A 22,771-nucleotide genomic window follows, 5' to 3' on the forward strand; every position below is an offset into this window, starting at 1 on the left:
TTTGATGCAAAAACTGATTCCTTTTTGAACATTCCTAGACACAAGTTACATGTAGAGTTCTTTTGAAATAAGAGCATACTGATAATCGTTCCTAGAACTGGATTTCATTTGTTCCAGACTCTCAGTTACTTTCTTGTTTTAGCTTAGTGATGTTCAGCTACTTACTATGAGGAAATGAACCAGAAGCTGGGAGAAACACATAATAATTTCCACTGTCAATGCTGAAGTATTTTCTACATTACCGTCTCTAAGTATTTTCTACATCACCGTCTCTCCTCACCTACTTCTTATTGCAGTTTTTAAGATAGACTTTTAATTGCTGATCAAGAATAAAAAAATACTTAAAATATCATTTAACTTGTGGTCATCAGCATGTTCAGAGTTATCTTGTATCTGTATTTCGATTAGAGATCCTTCTGAGTAAGAGATACTTTATTATTAATATTGAAATGCTCTGCCACCAAACTATTTAGCTCTTAAAGCCATAGAGCTATGATCTGATACTTGCCTGACTGTCTTTTCCTTCTGTTTCTTAAATAGCTCACTCCCACTTAGAATCTTCACACTAAGAGTTACTTATAAATGCCTGAAATCCTCTTGCCTAAGGCTTTCTCATGGCTCCTTCTTATCATTAAAGTCTGAGCTCAAATGTCATCTGGTTAGAGAGAACCTTTTGGCTTTTACAATCTAAAGCAACCCCTCCCCCATACATATCATGTTTTAATAGGACCTGAAATTCTATTGTTTCTTTGTTTTTTTATTTTCTATCTCACCTCATTGTCCCTTCCTCCACAATAAAGTGTTCGCTGCCTCAGAAGGGAAGTTGTCTAACTTTTCATCATTAAATCCCAAGTGTCATAGTTCCTGGTATATAATGTTTTTTGTTTGTTTTGTTTTTTTAATGAAAAAAGAATTCCTTTAAGCTTTTTCTGAACTCAGCAAGGAATTCAGAGTAATGCATCATGATCTAATCAAAACACCAATTAAAAATTACAACATTATTTTTCTTGAAGTGATCTTAGGGGTTTTTTTGGTCCAAAACTCATTATCATAGGATCATGGAGAGTCGGGTGTGGAGCATCTTGAAAGCCTTCAGTTCTTTCAGTCAGCTGACGTTGTCTGTGAAATGCCTCTGCCACTGGAAGGTGCTGCTCCAGTACTTTCTGTGGTGAGCTCACTACTTCTTGAGGTAGTAGTTTCCATCTTCATCCATTTTAGTCTGTTAGAGGGTCTCCTGCATTTTTAGCAACCTCTACCAATTGACAGACTTCCTTGGTGGCTCAGATGGTAAAGCATCTGCCTGCAATACGGGAGACCCAGGTTTGATCCCTGGGTTGGGAAGATCTCCTGGAGAAGGAAATGGCAACCCACTCCAGTATTCCTGCCTCCCAGGGACGGAGGAGCCTGGTAGGCTACAGTCCATGGGGTCGCAAAGAGTTGGACATGACTGAGTGACTTCACTTCACTTCACCAATTGACAAACCCCAATTTCCATCCATTAGTCCTGATTTGTCTCCTGCAGGGCCACAGAACCCAAGCTTCTTCTAAATATTAGGTCTTCAAATATTTGAAGACAACTGTCAGCAATTTTTTTTTTTCTCCTGAGTCCTTTCTTTCCTAGGTTAAATATTCTTTTCCTGTTCCTTGATCATTTTATTTTTGTTCTACCCTGCATACACTTATTAAAAAATTAGCATCACCCAAGTAGTTCAATTAATAGTCTTGCTATAACCTATTTTAGAATCCCAAAATCAGTTAGAAAATGAATTCCAGTTGTGATCATCATAGTTGAATACATTTAATTCTAGATGAGATAACTCTGGCTAGAGGTGATTTTATCTGATGCCCATTCATCTGTGATGGCAGTGGTTTGGTGACCTCGTGACTCCCGTGTGGTGGGAAGACGTGTGGCTGAAGGAAGGGTTTGCTCACTACTTTGAGTTCGTTGGCACAGACTACCTCTATCCCGGCTGGAACATGGTAAGTGCATTTCTCTTTAATTGTTTGGAACTCTCAGTGAAAGCTTGATCCCATGTCATGGTGGGCTTATCTGATTGTGAGACGTGTTTGAAAATGCCAACTGATGCGTGAAAAAAATTAGCTACCCAACAAAAGAAATGTAACCCAAAATATAAACGGTAGTATTCTAGAAGAATTCTCTTTTAGTTATTAGAACTAAATACAGTCTGATTGGTTATCCATTGATTTCAAAATACTACAAGTTTTCTAAATAAAAATATTTTAGATTGCAATATTTGATAACAAAGATAAACTATCCCATAAATTGATAAGGTAATAGCAATTGATAAGTTATATTTTAAATGTGTATAGGATATGTCAATACATAGGAAGGAAAATGAGAACTTAATATTCAGTGTGATGAACTCAAAACATAGCTAAAATCTTTGATACATTTTTTTTTTTACTTTAGGATTAAATGATTTAATGAGATCACTAATTTTATAAACAGTTGTGCGCATTATATCCAAACTTATATGTCTGAATCTGAAGTAGAGTTTATTGTACCAGAAGCAGTGACATTCTTGAACATCCTAGAAGAAAAGTGGAGGGGGGATATGATTTCTATATGTTTTTCATATAAGTTTTTCATTTTATGGCCTTCCCTGGTGGCTCAGATGGTAAATCATCTGCCTGCATTGCGGGAGACCTGGGTTTGTTCCCTGGGTTGGGAAGATCCCCTGGAGAAGGCAATGGCAACCCACTCCAGTACTCTTGCCTGGAGAGTCCCATGGACAGAGGAGCCTTGTAAGCTACAGTCCGTGGGGTCGCAAAGAGTCCGACATGACTGAGCAGCTTCACTTCACTTCATTTTATACCAGCTTCCATTAATGAGTAAGTGACTATGTTATTAAATAGAACCCAGGATGTAGGCTGTTTTGGCATTTGAACTTTACTTATTTTTAAAATTTATTTCATTATTATTTTTGGCTGTACTGACAGTGGCTGCGGTGCATGCACTTGATTGCTCCGAGGCACGTGGGCTCCTCCTGGATCAGGGATCGAACCTGTGTCTCCTGCACTGACAGACAGATTCTTTGCCCCTGAGCTGCCAGGGAAGTCTGGAACTTGAATTTTAAATTTAAGTGGCACTATGTAAAAGTTGCAAAATACTAACATTTGCCAACTTCCAGAAGCTCAAATTTCACCTGAGTTATAGCTTGAGTGATAATATAAATTTATTTTACACCACTAGGTTTTTTGATATTTTAACTACTAATATATGTGATTATCTAATTATCTGTCATGATTACAAGTGTGATATGGTGAAATATAAAGTTGTCCATTAAGTCATGATATAACTTTTCTACCATACTCCTACTGAGTATAAAAGGTGATCTTACATATCTCAGAAGAAATGTTACAATTGTAATATCATACTGATATGTTTGAATTATCCAGTTTTATTTATATTTTATAAAAACAACATGGTTCATTTGTACAAATATGTGAATTAATTTTACTTGGCCTTATATATCTATGTATATATCTATAAATAACACAATTTAAAAAATCTTATTTGAACTATTTTATCATTGAAATTAATTTAAAAAATGCTTTTAAAGAACTTTGAAGAAAAATCATCAATAGCATGCAATATTTATTATTAAAGGTATGTTTTAAACAAATATGCAGTTTTAAAACTGAAATATTAAGGATATTAAAACATTTGTAAAAATATATTTTGGTTTCTAATTGACTTTCAACCAAATTTGTTTAAAATTTTTATTTAATTTTCATTATGCTGTGAGCTATTACTGATTGGTAATTCTGTTATGTTTTAATGTTTAAAATGTTAGTATTATAAATGACATGTTACTCATATAGGTAAGATTTTTTTTTTTTAGCTCATTGAGCTATCTATGACAAAATCTATTCAGCATTATAAAAATAAATCTTAGATTGAAAAGCTATGAACAGAATTATACTCATGGTGAAAACTGACAATTTTTGATGGTTTTAGCATTGCAGTCTACCCCAAGTTTCAATGTTCCCATACTAAATTTTGTTTTCAAATAATTTTTTATATTCCTTCATTATTTTATCAATCAAATTATAAATGGAGAGCATTTTTGTAAGAATACTGAAAATGAATACAGAGTATAAGTAACACTTCTGATACTTTATCCTAAATGCAATAGAGACCATGTATTGAAAGCATTTATAACAAATGTTTTGGTGTGATAAGATATAAATCCATATTTTATAATCAAAAATAAAGATTAATGATGGATTACACTAAGAAATGAAAGCATAAACTCCATCACAATTAACTAGGCAATAGTGGAAGCAAGCTTTGTTATTATGTCTCTTTATGTTCAGGTTAAGATCACAAATACTTTCTGTCATTGGCTGCTTTTGCTTTTTTAGTAGTTTTTAAAATTTAGTTTGTAGAGTACTTCAGTATATTAAATTTATAAAACCTGTAAGAAGAGACTCTAAACAAATGCTCCTCCACGATCATTAATATCCTCTTTGCAAACAAAAATTTAAGACAAGTCAGCCACATAAATAAGAAAGGATATTAAGTGACTTTAAGGCTGTGTCAGCACTATTTTTCATAATGGCATCAGCAAAAGAGTGAAAGAAATACTAGGAAGAACAAGAGTGATGGCTGTGTCAGCAGTAACTCATACTGTTGTGATATACACAAGAGCTTAACTATGAGAGCAAGGCTCGGGCTGCACTAGAACTTAGCTGAAATTAGAAAAGTCAGAAGTCAGACGTGTCTCAGAAGACTTAAAGTAAGCAAACTGACCTCTTTTGCCTCTAATCTCAAAACCGTGGTTTTGTTATTTTTAGACAACAACGCTCAAACACTGAAATACAACTTCAGCTTGCTAGGGAGATTACTATGACAGTCTATGTTTTATGGAAGAGCAATAAAGAAGCCCAGAATTACACAATATTGTTAAGGAAGCTAAACCTAAGTTCTGGTTTAGAATAGTATACTTATGTGGCCTCTTAGGCTGTATATATGCATATGTATGTGTTTATAGACAGTTTCTGTTGAAGAAATAATGTTTTTTTTACATTAAGAACACTACATGAAATAAACACTACTATCAAATCTTTTTCCCCAACAAACTAACCAAGTATACCATTTTATAGATATGGGTCTTTACAGGTAGTATGATATAAGGTCAGGAAATAGATTGACAAGAAGTAATTCAGATTCCAAAAAGGCATTTCACTTCTTGACTCATCTTTATCACTTGAGAAATGGGATGATTGTATTGACTTAATAAGCACACATGATTTTTGTGAGGATAAAATAACTTGCAAGTTCTTTGAAATCCGTGAACAAATGTGAGTAGGTATCATAGATCTGGAAAATAATAAATGTTCCATTAGAAAGGGGCATTGATTTTATGTATAAATACCCTAACACTTCCAACCTTAGTAAGCTATTTTGATGCCCTAGATTTTATAATGATTACCTATAGATTGAGTTGGATCATAAGGAAGGCTGAGGACTGAAGAACTGATGCTCTCAAACTGTGGTGCTGGAAAAGATTCTTGAGAGTCCCTTGGACAGCAGGGAGATCAAACCAGTGAATCCTAAAGGAAATCAACCCTGAATATTCTTTGGAAGGACTGATGCTGAAACTGCAGTACTTTGGCCACCTGATGTGAAGAGCCAACTCATTGGAAAAAACCCTGATCCTGGGAAAGATTGAAGGCAGGAGAAGGGGGTGACAGAGAATGAGGTGGTTGGGTGGCATCACTGACCAATGGACATGAGTTTGAGCAAGCTCAGGGAGATAGTGAAGGACAGGGAAGCCTGGGGTGCTGAAGTCCTTGGGATCACAAAAAGTCAAACATGATTAATGACTGAAAAACAACGTGTAAAGATTACAAAAAAAATTCTGTAAACTTTGTATATCGACTCAGTCTCTTCAAATCAATGCTTAACTATATTGGCAATGTGGACTATTTTATAGGTACATAAGCTTTATATCATGTTTCATTCATCAAACAGAAGTGTCAAGATCACTTAGATTATCTTGTGGGGTTAGATTTCATAGGGTGAGTCAACAACTTGATGACTATTCTATCACAGTTTGTTGTTAAGGACAATATTATTGGATGAATTAAGTTGCATTAAGCTATTGATGACCGTCATATTAAATCTTACTGCGATTCCTCCAAAGGGAGAAAATAAAGGATCCATGCAGCATAGTTACTGTTCAACAATTCTTTATCATTTTAATTTGAAAAAGGTATATGATAAAAGAGTTTTAATACAGGAAAAGGATAAGTAGTAAAATGATTTCATGAAGAAATCCTTATTTTGCAGACCCGGTGCTGATGTAGGCAAAATCATATTCCCTGTGCGTATTGGACAGGTTTTCACTGCAATCAACCCTGCGTATTACACAGGTTTTCACTATAATCAGCCCTGCCTATTGCACGAGTTTTTACTATAATTTGTATCTATATGATAGATGTATCCTGTAGTTTCCTGAATGTAGCCTTGTAAGAATGTGCTTGCTATAATGAGAATTATTAAACATGTGTATATTCTCTTATTAAATAACTTGGGATGCTAAGGAGCTTCACACAGCAGTAACTTTAGACACTGATAAAGTCCAAGGACTGGGAATTCATCTTAAATTTTTATGAGGGCACATACCTGGGCAGAAAGATAAGTATTAATAGAGAATTGTGCAGCTAAACTTAATTATGCTAAATACTTAGGATATCTCAAAGTGTATTGCCCAAAACCTTGATAAATGCTCTCAATTGTTTTTAACATGGTCAGGATTAAAATGGTAAAAATGAATTCTGCCATTAGACTCAGTATGTGGTAAAACAAAAATTGCCTGCTAAATTTAATAGGCACTGCAATTAAATTATCTTTACTTCTTAAATTATTTTATTTTTATTCAAAAAGAAGATGAGAAAATCATTGGTGAACTGAAATAGATACAGAATTTATTGAGTTCATTTGTTTCCAGTTTAAACGTAAAGATATATTGATTAATTATTCCAAACAATAATAAAAAACTCTGCTATTCAGAGAGGGGGAAATAGAAAATTAGAGAAAAATTATTTTTGTTAATATGCTACTTATTCAGCTCTTCATGTCTGAAGTCCATCTTTGATTTAATGTCTATAAAGAAAAATGCTTTCACGTGCCTTTCAGAGTTAGTTAATACACATTTCAACAGTAGTTGGTATGTTGGTACTTATAATTCATCAATATTAAAATATATTTGCCCAGGAGAGATACGGTGTTAGAGATGGACCATCTGGGAATTAAATATTTGTTTTAGAATCTTACCTTCAGTTCAGTTCAGTCCAGTCACTCAGTCATGTCTGACTCTTTGCGACCCCATGAATCGCAGCACGCCAGGCCTCCCTGTCCATCACCAACTCCCGGAGTTCACTCAGACTCACGTACATCGAATCAGTGATGCCATCCAGCCATCTCATCCTCGGTCGTCCCCTTCTCCTCCTGCCCACAATCCCTCCCAGCATCAGGGTCTTTTCCAATGAGTCAACTCTTCACATGAGGTACCCAAAGTACTGGAGTTTCAGCTTTAGCATCATTCCTTCCAAAGAAATCCCAGGGCTGATCTCCTTCAGAATGGACTGGTTGGATCTCCTTGCAGTCCAAGGGACTCTCAAGAGTCTTCTCCAACACCACAGTTCAAAAGCATCAATTCTTCGGTGCTCAGCCTTCTTCACAGTCCAACTCTTATATCCATATATGACCACAGGAAAAACCATAGCCTTGACTAGACGGACCTTAGTCGGCAATACCAAATAAATGTGTGTATATATGTAGATTTTCCATGCAGTTGTATTTTATCTATTGTGATAAAAAATCCACATATAATATTCTACTCCTGATGTCAGTAAATTAGAAGATGATGCAATTGTTTTCAGCTGGTCAATATTTTATTCTCAACTGATTGACATATTGAATGTAAAAAATTTAAAGACTATTGGTTAGTCCCAAGGGTTTGTGATATTTTTGATCCATCTCAGTAGCTTAACAGTGACATTTACATTGAAAGACTAGAAGAAAAGTAGAAGGGGTGCCCCTGTGTCTGTTGGGGGTCACAGTCTTCAAAATGGACTTCTTTGTGCTTTCCCCTTATTCTTCCCTCCGAATCCCTCTGTAAGTAACCTTTCTTCATGTTGAAAACATTAACTTTTGTTTTTTAAAGAAGAGAAAAAAAATTTTTTTTCTTATTTGAGGGAACTTGAGGAGCAGCAGCCTTCTATTCTGGAAAAATGGGGTTGCTTTCTCCTTAGCATTAGTGGTCAGAGAAGTTTGGAGCTTTGGTGGACAATTTTTGCTTGTTATTGTTGAGTCACTAAGTCGTGTCTGACTCTTTTACATAATAGACACATAGAAAAAGTCCACAGAGGAAATAAGAGCTAGCAAAGAGAACAATCTTAGAGAAAAGTTTCTCATAGAATTGGTCTGAATTCTGAGTAAATGAAAGAGGATTCTGAGATGCAAAGGCCTAATGCATTGAGAATGAGATTTACACTCAGAATGTACAAATTAGTTTAATCTAGGAGAAGGCAATGGCACCTCATTCCAGTACTCTTGCCTGGAAAATCCCATGGGTGGGGGAGCCTGGTACGCTGTAGTCCATGGGGTCACTAAGAGTCGGACACGACTGAGCGACTTCACTTTGACTTTTCACTTTCATGCATTGGAGAAGGAAATAGCAACCCACTCCAGTGTTCCTGCCTGGAGAATCCCAGGGACGGGGGAGCCCGATGGGCTGCTGTCTATGGGATCGCACAGAGTTGGACACGACTGAAGCGACTTAGCAGAAGGATGTCAGTGTTAAGAAGCAGGTCAGAGACTTGGCTTCTAATTAATGATGACTGAAGAGATATTAGGCCTTCCCAAGTGGCTCAGTGGTAAAGAATTTGCCTGCCAGTGCAGGAGACACAGGAGATGTGGGTTCAATCCCTGAGTTGGGAACATATCCTGGAGGAGGAAATGACACCCCACTCTGGTATTCTTGCCTGCAAAGTCCCATGGATAGAGGAGCCTGGTGGGCTACAGTCTACGAGGTTGCAAAGAGTTGGACATAACCGAGATGCATGCACAAACAGATATTAAAAATTTCTAGCAAAGAAGGACAGTGAAAAAAAGAAATGCACCTGTTGTACTAATGTTAAAATAATTCCCACTAAAGCTAATACATAACTAATTGGGTTAGCATTTTCTCATTAGGACTAATTCTGTGCTTTTTACCAATGACCTTACTGATGTGCTGGTAGCCCTGTTAAGAATATCAGTTAGAAGGAAGAGTGAATAGGCCAGTCTTTAGTTAACTGTTGATGTACATTAACTGACTTAGAAACTTTATGGTAAAAATACATTTTTGAGATGACAACTGAAGTACTGATAATACATTCATATATTTGTTTATACTTATAGATTTTATGTAACAATCAAGATGTTGGCTTCACAGTTTGAGAAATGGAAACTTTTGAAAAGCTTATTATCAAAGTGTGTTGTTTCAGAAAATGTAAATCTGCTTTATTTACTGCTTCAAATGAAAGGCCAACTTTTATTAAATACTTTTAGAAAGGGAAGAAAAAGTAAGCATAACTCTTTAGTATTCATATACTTCTATACAGGTATGTATCTGAGGGTTTTCTTAGTCACATTACCTCACTTTTTTAACTATATGAATTTTTAAAATTTAAAACAAAGCTGCAAATTGAAATTTCATGTATATTCTTAAAGAATGATTTTTTAAAAAGCCATTTATGTTCAGAAAGACACTAAGTGTTTCAGGTTTTGTATATTTTAAACTTAGTGATAAAAGATAAATGAGCATTCCCTTTGGAATAAAATATTTCTTCCAGAGACCATGTGCAGGTTTGCATTGTGTCAAGCTCTTTCTACCTTTCCTTAGGAATTGCAAAAGCAATCAATACATTGACAGGATTAGACACTTCCTAAGAAGAAAACTTTTGCTGAACTTGAAGCCTAACAATAAAGCAAGGCTGTCCTTTTTCATATCTAGGGACAATGCAGGAAAAGTTAACCCATTCATTACCAGGTGAGAGCAGTTTGTGAGCAAAATGTTCCGACATCACTTGATAAACAGAAAATGGATGATGTCAAAAATATACCAAGACAATTAAGTGTTCTGTTAGACATTGTTCATAAGTATTTATGACTTACAATAGCAGATTATACCAGTTTAATCTGTCCTTTTACTACGCTTGGTTTAAAAAAAAGTTTATCTTCTTATGATGCATGAATTGCTCAACACTTTATTTTAGTCAGTATATTATAGATATATTACAAAGAATTTGCTTTGCAAAATCTGTAACATGAACATAAGCAAAAAGAAAAACTGGGGACCAAGAGGACAACCAAAGACTAATTCATTAATTTTCCAATTATTAATCATCCTTAACCAGGCCGCTATATGCGTTAAAAGACATTAGAACACAACTTATTTCTAAACCAGGAGTGACTGTTTCAGTCCATAACACTTTATGGCACTTTTTTTTTTCCCTTCTTTTCATCAAGGTTACTTTAACACTGTTCAAATGTTACTAGACAAGAATGTGATAAATGAAAGTAGTGAGTTCAAGTGATATTTTCGAAGAGCCAAAAATGTAAGAGACCTTCCTGTCCAGAGAAGCAAAAAGCAATAATTTGAGGCTGGTGAGATTTTGCTTCAATTACTCCAGTAACACTTGCAAAAATAAAGACATGTAATATTTACTGTGTACCATTAAGCGCTTTACATACGTTAATTCCCTGTGAAACAGAGTAAGACCTTCTGCTATGTATTTTGAAAGTACACATCTTTGCTGTCATTTTTCTTAAGAGTGTGAGAGTGTGGTAATGGTTAGACATCTATGCAGGCCACCACTCAAGCAGCTCTCTTCAACTATGAATTCAAAAAGATGTTTTGGGGTAGAACCTGTTTTGACACTGAGTTAAATAACCTCTGTGGGTCTACCATTCATAAAGTAAGCTTTTTTTGAAGCTATTTATATATTTAGCTTTTTACCTTTCCCTGGGACTAATGAAATAAAATTCTTTATGATTATTGGAATGTTGTCTTTGTCATACTGATCTTTAATTAAGATATAAGCGGATGCTTACTTTTCTCAAAGAACCTACTTTAAATCCACCTGTGTCCAATTTATTCTGTTAACCATTTTATTTTGTCTTCTCCAGATTTCATATATAGTTCAGTGATGCCTTTCCTGGGTGCTATTAATGTTAATTTTACATATACTAGTTTGATGGATTGCTGCCACAGGTTTGCCCATTGCATTGTTATACATTCATTCATTCTGTTTAATGAATTAATTCAGAGAATTATCAAGTACCTAAAATGAGACCTTCATTTTGCTGTTAGCAGAGACCTGCTATATATCAGCTTCTTATACACTGTATTCTATCTTTTGTGTGGTAGTTTCAGTTAGAAGGTGTGATTAGATTTAGGATTTTATATTTTTTACCTGTTAATTGACAACCATGGAAGAAAAGTTATGACCAACCTAGACAGCATATTAAAAAGCAGAGATATTACTTTACCAACAAAGGTCCATTTAGTCAAAGCTGTGGTTTTTCCAGTGGTCATGTATGGATGTGAGTTGGACTGTGAAGAAAGCTGAGCTCCCAAGAATTGATACTTTTGAAACTGTGGTGTTGGAGAAGACTCTTGAGAGTCCTTGGATTGCAAGGAGATCCAACCAGTCCATCCTAAAGGAAATCAATCCTGAATATTTACTGGAAGGACTGATGCTGAAGCTAAAACTCCAGTACTTTGGCCACCTGATGCAAATAACTGACTCATTGGAAAAGACCCCGATTCTGGGAAAGATTGAAAGCAGGAGGAGAAGGGGACGACAGAGGATGAGATGGTTTGATGGCATCACTGACTCAATGGCCCTGAATTAGAGTAAGCTCCAGGAGTTGTTGATGGACAGGGAGGCCTGGCATGCTGCAGTCCATGGGGTCACAAAGAGTTGGACACGACTGAGCGACTGAACTGACAACCATGCTTCTGTCAGAAGTTGTTTAGTCTATGGGATAGCTCAAAAACACAGATCCATAAACTCGGTCAGATTGTTCATATTCATGGACATGTTTGGAAAATAAGATTTAGTGCAGTAAGTGTCAGAGGATTAGCCAAATGATGGAGCAGGAAGAACATCTAGCTACCTATTATCATTTTTATATTACACGGATCAAATATTCTCTAACATTTACTCGGATTTACCTAGTTACAATAGCTATTTATTTTTATTTAGATTTTGAGTATCTTTCTGCTCAGTTAAGTTCTGTTCTTTCCCAAAGCTTCACAGCTTTGCTCAGAAGATGAGTACTTAAAAAAATATTTTAAAAGATTTCTGTTCTTCTCTTTGTAGTGGTGGTGATGGTATGGTGGGGTATTTTCATCTAAATATTATTTATTTCCCAAGTTTTCTGATTACAGACCTCACTGATTTCAAAAACTTTCCATTAAGATGCAAATAGAAATTGAATCTCAGTATGTGTTTCAAAATACTCTGGATTAAGTTTTATTAATCAAGTATTACAGGGTCTTCCTAGCTTATTTTTAATGCACCTGAAAATATTAGCAACTTCTTGTGATTGATGTGCAGAACAAATGCATGATATACCAAAAAGGATTGGCAAATCTGATTTTATTATAATGTCTTATCAGCTTCTCAAAACAATTAAGCACAGAGAGGAAGATTCTTATTGCCAGGGTAGAGGATTATTGAGAATATGAAGAAGCCATTACCTCTTTATGCAGAAGGTCCTGAAGTGACATGTAGAAGAATAAGTATGAACTCATGTGAGCTAACAAAGGACAAGAATTAAATCTCTCCCACTGAACAGAACACTTCATCAGTTAAGGAAGTTTATTTCACCATTATTTCTCAACATTTAACCCAAAGTATAGCATCAATGAGGTAATCAATAATAAAAATCTGGTCAAAAGTTAACAAAAATTTATGAAATGAAAGACATTAAAAATTATGAAAGATTGTAAGAGTGTTTATATCATATAGGAACTCATTCATTCAATTATTAATAAAAAGGATATGAGATTAAAAAACATGTAAAACTATATTTGGTAAGTGTCTGAAGGAAAACAGAAGGAAAAAAATGTCAAGAAATCCTAAAAAATAAAGGGAAGCTAAAATGGTATGAACATTCTAAGAGGGTTATGTAAAAGCCCAAGGCATATGGCGATTGTTCACAGTGATTTTGTGGGGATGCTAGTTGACTCATTGGAAAAGACTCTGATGCTGGGAGGGATTGGGGGCAGGAGGAGAAGGGGACGACCGAGGATGAGATGGCTGGATGGCATCACTGACTCGATGGACGTGAATCTGAGTGAACTCCAAGAGATGGTGATGGACAGGGAGGCCTGGCGTGCTGCGATTCATGGGGTCGCAAAGAGTCGGACACAACTGAGCGACTGAACTGAAGAATCAGAATGAGCGATGTAATTAGGCAAACTGTCCATAATTATTACTGTGATTGACATTATTTGAAGCACATTCAAGTTTATTCTGTAACACACAGGGTTATCATAATTAATAAATGTATAAATGACTAATCAATAGTGACTTCTGACATGTCAGTATTGCTCTATCTTGAAGGTTCTTGAGTAAGTATGCAGAAGGTTTAGAATTTGGTTGAATACAATGCAGCCCATTTTGTGTTTCATCTTAGCATTTCCTCTTAACTGTGTCACACCTTGGATAATATGGGACATGACACGTTCAGCCTGGATGTTACAAACGAAACATAAGTCAACTGAAGGGTGTAGGCATGGAAGAGACTCACAGTTAAAGCACTTTCTTTGTGTTAATCATGCTTGGGAGTATATCAGTTCATAAAAACATGTGCAGTGGGTTATTTGGGGTTATGAGAGCCTTAGAAAGTGATCCAAAATAGTCTTGTACAGATATAATTGCTGTTTTAGTTCCTGCATTGACTAAGGTATCTTAAAGTGTTTGTCACTTGGCAGTGGATGAAGTGTGGTTAATGGTTAGAAGAAATAAGAACATTAGGACAATTTTGGTTACTTACTGTAAGGCTTATATGAAATTACATAATACTATTGTATGCTTTGGCCACCTGATGTGAAGAGCCAACTCACTAGAAAAGACCCTAATACTGGGAAAGATTGAGGGCAGGAAGAGAAGGGGGTGACAGAGGATGAGATGTTTGGATGGGATCACTGACTCAATGGACATGAGATTGAGCATACTCCAGGAGATAGTGAAAGACAGGGAAGCCTGGGGTGCTCCAGTCCATGGGGTTGCAAGGACTCAGGCATGAATTAGTGACTGAACAACTACAGAGATCTGCTCAGATAACTGTGTTTGTGCATCACTTTCTGTAAAAAGTTATGTGAACAAATGCAGAAGTAACATTTTCAATGCAGTGCTTGTTTTATTATAAGCATTAATGCTTATGATGGTAATTATTTCTAAAATTATTATTTAATGCCTATTTTATGTATGTGTTTTACATAAGTTTGACTTTAAGTGGACTGCTTTAACAACCCACACATAAAAATGATTATCAACATCTTAGGTATGTGTATTTAAACATGAGATTTTGAAATGTTGATTTTTTAAAAATATTATATAGAAGCAACACTTACTTTCACTACATCTTTAGTTTTATTTCATTTATTGTATAATTTAGATATCTACAAAATGTTCATTTTAATCAGCTAAATAATGAATAATATTTCACGTGTATATAGCTAACTTTAAACTGAGTAAATCTTAAAATAATTTTGGACATTTTAGAACTTTATAAAAGTATATTGAAATATAAAATTAGGGTAAAATTCTCTTAATATTTAAGACACTTGGAATCTAAATAATTTCTAATGTTTACAAATATGAGATTGTTAATACGATATGTTAATTGTGAAGTCACAGAGATACAATATCACATAAATAAAACCTGATGAATATCTTCCTCCAATATGCTTGTTTTTCTTACTTGAATTTTTGATTACGTTCCTATCCTTTAATTTGTCCTGATTTGAGTAAGTCATGAAGAACAAGAGAGTGAAGAGAAAAATACGCACTACTAGGTATGTCTCTGTCCCTTTTCCGAGTCTTGTGTAAGCAGGAGGTTAGGATTAGTAATGGCTCATGTGGCATTTTGTTCAACCTATGAAGTCTTGAATGTGTTTATCTTATGGTAGTATAGATTTCCAAAGACACAAAATATGAATATATGCATGCATGCTCAGTCGTGTCCAACTCTGCAACCCCATGTATGGTAGTCTACCAGGATCCTCTGTCCATGGAACTTCCTCATCAAAAATACTGGAGTGGGTTGCCATTTCCTACTCCAGGGGATCTTCCTGACCTACAGGTCAACCCATGTCTCCTGTGGCTCCTTCATTGCCAGGCAGATTCTTAACCACTATGCCACATGGTAGTACAGATTTCCAAAGACACAAAATATGAATGACATAGCTTCTTTCTTCTGTTTATGACAGATTACCAGCAACAGAGCCATCATGGTCATAGACACTGAAAGCACTTACACCCAAGCTTTCACTCTATTCTCTGCTCCCATAGTACTTCCAGTTCAGTTCAGTTGCTCACTCATGTCCCACTCTTTGTGACCCCATGAACCACAGCATGCCAGGCCTCGCTGTCCATTACCAATTCCCGAGTCCACCCAAACCCATGTCCATCGAGTCGGTGATGCCATCCAACATCTCATCCTCTGTCGTCCCCTTCTCCTCCTGTCCTAAATCTTTCCCAGCATCAAGGTCTTTTCAAATGAGTCAACTTTTCGCATGAGGTGGCCAAAGTATTGGAGTTTCAGCTTCAACATCAGTCCTTCTAATGAACACCCAGGACTGATCTTTAGAATGGACTGGTTAGATCTCCTTGCAGTCCAAGGGACTCACAAGAGTCTTCTCCAACACCACAGTTCAAAGGCATCAATTCTTCAGTTCTCAGCTTTCTTTATAGTCCAACTCTCACATCCATACATGACCACTGGAAAAACCATAGCCTTGACTAGATGGACCTTTGTTGGCAAAGTGATATCTCTGCTTTTTAATATGCTGTCTAGGTTGGTCATAACTTTCCTTCCAAGGAGTAAGTGTCTTTTAATTTCATGGCTGCAGTCACCATCTGCAGGAATTTTGGAGCCCCCAAAAATAAAGTCAGCCACTGTTGCCACTGTTTCCCCATCTGTTTCCCATGAAGTGATGGGATCAGATGCCATGATCTTAAGTTTTCTGCCAACTTTTTCACTCTCCTCTTTCACTTTCATTAAGAGGCTTTTCAGTTCTTCTTCACTTTCTGCCATAAGGGTGGTGTCATCTGCATATCTGAGGTTATTGATATTTCTCCTGGCAATCTTGATTCCAGCTTGTGCTTCTTCCAGCCCAGCATTTCTCATGATGTACTCTGCATATAAGTTAAATAAGCAGGATGACAATATTCAGCCTTGACGTACTCCTTTTCCTATCTGGAACCAGTCTGTTGTTCCATGTCCAGTTCTAACTGTTGCTTCCTGACCTGCATATAGGTTTCTCAAAAGGCAGGTCAGGTGGTCTGGTATTCCCATCTCTTTCAGAATTTTCCACAGTTTATTGAGATCCATATAGTACTTTGCTTGGCTGCTAATACTTTACCCATCAAATAGCGCTAATGTGTTGCACATGTATCTATTTCCCCCATCATAAAGGGAGTTGCTTGGAGCTAGAAATTGTGCCCCAAATGCATTTGTTTCCCCAGCTTCTGACACATGAAGGTTGCATATACAAAGCCCTCAGTAAACACAAATGGAATTATATTGTATTGTTCAAATGATTTTTGTCAGATATTCTTGTTCATTTGACACTATGGATTGGAGAAGTGCCTTTATCTATGTTCAAGAGATTATTGTCAACATTAAACCTGGAATAAAACATTGCTTTAAATAAACAAATGAAAACACTGAAAAAGGAAATACTTGTATCTATTTGGTTATCTATATGTGTATCTACATACATATCTAAATATCTATGCCTAGGTCTATATTTATGTCTAAACCTATATTTGATTCACACATTCTGGAATTTGAAAGTAAATACCATGTTTTTCACCACTGGTCATCACAAAATGGAACTAAATTGTAGATACTTTGTGATCACAAAGATAAAGCCGGTGCCTCGTGCTGTTTGTGTGTGATTCTGCAATATGGCCCTATTATGTTTTGAGCTGCTTCTCCCTCCAGTCCACCTTCCAGTATTCATAGTCATCTCTCTAAATGTAGGTTTGATGATGTCACGTCTTAATTCTAGTTTCCTAACTTGGCATTGAGGATCTTGATTTTGTTCTTGTGTGTCTCTCTGTACTAATCGCTATTTGTTTGCCCATTATACTCCCTGCCTTCTGCCACTGAGAGCTCTGGAGCCCCCCAAACAGGCTAGGCTGTTTCAAATCTCCATGACTTTCCCCATATACCAGATTTTTTTTTTTCTGTCCAAAATACCCTTTTCTACTATATTCTGGAAAACTCCAATCATCCTTAAAGATTCAACTCAAACTATCAGTTCAGAAGCTTTCCTTCCTTCTTCCAGGCAGGCCAATGACACCTTCTCTGTGAGGTCACGTCATATTCTGAACCTATTTCCATTTGTATATACAGCAGGTGTTATTAATATTTGTTTCATCTTTGTCTCTCATTCTACTAGTATAGAATCTCTGAAGTTGAATTCATGTCTTTCTTTTTATGCTCAGAACCGGGTATACCACATGGGATATGGCAGGTGCTCAACAAGTATTTGTAGAACAAATCTTATTCAGTCTTCACAACCACACATGTTTACAAATGAGTGTGCTGAGTTGTGAAAAGACTGAGTAACTTGCTTGTGGCCAGACAGTTAGTGAATGGCAGATATTTTTTTTCCAGTCTAGGACTCTGTCATCAACTTTCTAGCAGTGTTCCCATTTTTTCTCCCAGGAATAATGAAAGAGCCATTTATTTCAGATCTATCCTCCAGATATGTGAAATCTAAAAAATGGCACAAATAAACTTATTCACAGAACAGAGTCATAGGGAGAAAACAAAGTTTTGGCTACCAGGAGGTAAGGGGGATACAATGGGGGACCCATACATACTACTACATTTAAAATAAATAACTAGGAAGCACCTACCATATAGTGCAAGGAACACTACTCAATAATCTGTAATGACACGTATAGGAAAAGAATCTAAAAGAGATTATACATAACTAATTCACTTTGCTGTACAGCAGAAACTAACACAACATTTCAAATCATTTAAAAAATAAGCATTAAAATCATTTTAATAAAGATTAAATTAAAAAAATAAAATTGAGTCCTTGTGACTGCTCTGATGTAACCCATGTCTGCCTAGAGAATTTTTTCCCACTCTTTTTTGCCTATAAGCACTTTGTCACGTCTTGAATTGGCTCTCATCTCTTTGTCTATTTTGATATAGCTGACTTTCTTTGATTTCAATTCAGATTATTTGATTTTTTTTTCTTTCCTTTCTGATGATGAGGAAAAATGTCTGTCTGGTATTGCTGTTCACTAAAATTAGTCAGCCTTTCTTCAGAGGAACTTCCCACCATCACCATGGCTATGACTAGATCAGGCATATTCAGATCTTGACATATTCAGGCAGAAGCCTTGATTTGGGGATCAGTTCAGTTCAGTTCAGTCGCTCAGTCGTGTCTGACTCTTTGCGACACCATGAATCATAGCACGCCATCACCAACTCCTGGAGTTCACTCAAACTCACATCCATCAAGTCGGTGATGCCATCCAGCCATCTCATCCTCTGTCATCCCCTTCTCCTCCTGCTCCCAATCCCTCCCAGCATCAGAGTCTTTTCCAATGAGTCAACTCTTCACATGAGGTGGCCAAAGTACTGGAGTTTCAGCTTTAGCATCATTCCTTCCAAAGAACACCCAGGACTGATCTCCTTTATTTATTTATTTTTATTTTTTTATTTATTATTATTATTTTTTTATTATTATTTTTTTTTGACTTTTTGTTTGTTTGTTTTTTGTTTTTGATCTCCTTTAGAATGGACCAGTTGGATCTCCTTGCAGTCCAAGGGACTCTCAAGAGTCTTATATCAAGGAATTAATTTTCTCAAGTGTATCTGATGATAAGAATTCTTAACAACTTGTTCCACATATACTACTAAATATTGGTATATGAAATGTTAGTATTGTAAGAAAAAATTTTAAAAAGAGTTGGTTCTTTCTGAGACTTATTTACATTTTTTTTATGCAGATTGCTATTTATTGCCAAAAGTTGTTTAGACCTTGCCCTGTATCTTAGACTTGGCTTTTACATTGCATTGCCTGTGGCACATTGCTTTCTAAAAGTTCACTGTCGCAGTCCTTGCAGCATGTCTAAAACTGATCTTTTTAGCTCACCCTCCAAAGCACACTTTATCCACTCTTTCATTTCTGTCAGTCACATACCCCCTACCTTTATTCTGTCAATCTAAAATCTTTTAAAAAGCCATCAAATCATTCTGTATAGTTATTCATTGGGACCTCCTCTTTACCCCCTAGGGACCAAGGCATCAGTGTCACTTGGTCATTCATTCAAAGTCTCTCTCAGATTCAAAAGTCCTTCAGTAATGCCTGCTCTAATACATCATCACATATCCCTCAGTGCAATAACCAATTCCTGCCTCTCATTTCTACATATGTCAGGCACTCTGTATACCTCAGGTAAATTAATTTTCCTGAGACACTGCTTTTATTATGTCACTATGCCTGCTACTGCCTATTTATTGAGACCAAACCTTCAACCTGATATCTTAGGATTCAAACGGACTCGCTTTTTTTTCTCCATGTTTCCTCTGCCTGGATTTGCCCTTTTAAGTTGCTTTCCCCATTCATCTGAGTAGACTTTCATCCTTCAACAGCCCACTTTAACGTCACCTCCTCTGTGAAGACTTTTCTGAACTAATTAATAATTTCATACTTCATGTTTTATAACACCCATCGTATTATAATGCAGTTAGCTGTTATCTTTCTCTTGTACCTTCTCTTCTGGTTTTGAGTTCTTTAAGGTTGTGGATGAGGTGTTAGTCATGTATTTATTCCCGAAACACAGTTCAGTATCTGGCATTGTATAGGAATTTAACATATTTGTTAAATGAATGTATGAATAAAATGATAATGACCTTCTTTTCCATGTGTTATTCTCAACTCTGTGCGTTCGTTCACATTTTACTTTTCTGAAAGGCTTTTACACTGTTCTCCAAAAATTCAAGTGCAGTATATTTTTGAAAATAGTTCAACACAAATTGATACACATATTCAGTATTATTGGGACTGTTTAAGTTTAGGCATGAAAGTAACATCTCTAAGAAATGTCTGTATCAGAATGGTAGGATTTATTGTTACTGCTAACAATAACTTCTTGTTAACAGATTTTCAAGTTCTCCATTTTGCTTATTGTTCTGCGTTTTAAAAGTTGTAGAATGGGATATCACAGTGTCTTTAAAATATCGAGTAAAATAAAAACTGTTGACTATACACCTTGCAGAGAAGGCAATGGCACCCCACTCCAGCACTCTTGCCTGGAAAATCCCATGGATGGAGGAGCCTGGTAGGCTGCAGTCCATGGGGTCGCTAAGAGTCGGGCACGACTGAGTGACTTCACTTTCCCTTTTCACTTTCATGCATTGGAGAAGGAAATGGCAACCCACTCCAGTGTTCTTGCCTGGAGAATCCCAGGGATGGGGGAGCCTAGTAGGCTGCCGTCTGTGGGGTCGCACAGAGTCGGACACGACTGAAGCGACTCAGCAGCGGCAGCAGCAGCATACACCTTGAGTACATTTTTCCCTGCACACAAACACACACACATGCACACTTTAAATTACTTCAAGGATCATACTCACTTCTACATTTTCCATTAAGCTTTCCATCAATAATTATACTTTACTGTGTTTTGTCTCAAAATTTTTTAGCATTTCTAGTCTATGAGAGAAAACTATTATTTCATTCACTGTGGCTAACTTTTGTTTTTTCTTTTATTTCACATAAAACCAAGGATTTCTTTTGCTTTATTTTTAAACTTTCACAGTCTCACATCAACAGTAAGCAATTGACTACTATTAGAAATTTTTGCTGTAGCTGCTTTTGTCGTTGATAAGAGGGTGAAGGAGGGAGGGCCCTTGCCAGGGACTGACAAAGTAAAAATATTTCTTATTTTATAGTGACATGGATCTTTTATAAAAAAATTAACACCTTCTCTCTGGGAAACTCTTTGTAGTTTTATTAAATTGCATTTGCAATTTTCCTTTTTCCTTTTAGAAATTTTTCCTTTCCCTCCCTCAAGTTATTCTCTCTTCTGAGCTTTGTGAATGTCTTTTGCCAGGATTTTCTTTTTCCTTTTTTCCTTCTCTCTTTTAACCTCTTTTCCATTCAGTTCACTGTTCAGTTGTGTCCAACTCTTTGAGACCCCATGAACTGCAGCATACCAGGCTTCCCTGTCCATCACCAACTCTCAGACCTCACACAAACTCATGCTCATGGAGTCAGTAATGCTGTCCAACCATCTCATCCTCTGTCATCCCCTTTTCCTCCTGCCTTCAATTTTTCCCAGCATCAGGGTCTTATCCAATGAGTCAGTTCTTTGCATCAGGTGGCCAAAATATTGGAGTTTCAGCTTCAGCATCAGCCCTTCCAGTGAATATTCAGGACTGATTTCTTTTAGGATTGACTGATTTGGTCTCCCTGCAGTCCAAGCGACTCTCAAGAGTCTTCTCCAACACCACAGTTTCAAAAATATCAATTCTTTGGTGCTCAGCTTTATTTATAGTCCAGCTCTCACATCCATACATGACCACTGGAAAAACCATAGCTTTGACTAGACAGATCTTCGTTGGCAAATTAATGTCTCTGCTTTTTAATATGCTATCTAGGTTGGTCATAACTTTCCTTCCAAGGAGTAAACGTCTTTTAATTTCATGGCTGCAGTCACATCTGCATTGATTTTGGAGCCCCTCAAAATAAAATCTGTCACTGTTTCCTTTGTTTGCCCATCTATTTGCCGTGAAGTGATGGGACCAGATGCCATGATATTAGGTTTTTGAATGTTGAGTTTTAAGCCAACTTTTTCACCCCTCTTTCATTTTCATTAAGAGACTCTTGAGTTCTTCTTTGCTCTCTGCTATAAGGGTGGTGTCGTCTGCATATCTGAGATTATGGATATTTCTCCCAGCAATATTGATTCCAGGTTAAAATCTTAATCTCTTTCAATGCCCCCTTTCTCAATCAGACAGTATCATTCTCTCCAAAAATTTAGAGATGAATTTTTTGCTAACGACTCAACACTGCTCAATTTAAACCCTCCCTTTTGCAGTTCTACTGACCAAAGATTTGTTTTTATTTTTCTCCAGAAGCATGAAGTGATATATCATCATTACTATATAAGTATATAATATAGTTTCAATTCAGTTCAGTGCAGTTCAGTTGTTCAGTCGTGTCCAACTCTTTGCGACCCATGGACTGCAGCATGCCAGGCCTCCCTGTCCATCACCAACTCCTGGAGTTTACTCAGCCTCGTGTCCATTGAGTGGCATCACGGATGCCATCCAGCCATCTTATCCTCAGTCATTCCCTTCTCCTCTCGCCTTCAATCTTTCTCAGCAACAGGGTCAGGTGGCCGAAGTATTGGAGCATCAGTCTTGGGGTATTGGAGCAAAGTATTCAGCATTAGTCTTTCCAATGAATATTCAAGACTG

General features: G+C 36.5%; 1 protein-coding gene across 1 annotated transcript in view; it reads left to right on the forward strand.

The window, feature by feature from the left end:
- Positions 1-22,771, forward strand: part of TRHDE (thyrotropin releasing hormone degrading enzyme) — a 460,588-nt gene that overhangs the window by 254,779 nt on the left and 183,038 nt on the right. The window contains exon 5 of the mRNA XM_068971693.1: positions 1,867-1,980. Coding sequence (XP_068827794.1) covers positions 1,867-1,980 — 114 coding nt within the window. The remainder of the gene's footprint in view (positions 1-1,866; positions 1,981-22,771) is intronic.

The sequence above is a fragment of the Capricornis sumatraensis genome, chromosome 4, assembly GCF_032405125.1.
Source record: "Capricornis sumatraensis isolate serow.1 chromosome 4, serow.2, whole genome shotgun sequence".
NCBI lineage: Eukaryota > Metazoa > Chordata > Mammalia > Artiodactyla > Bovidae > Capricornis > Capricornis sumatraensis.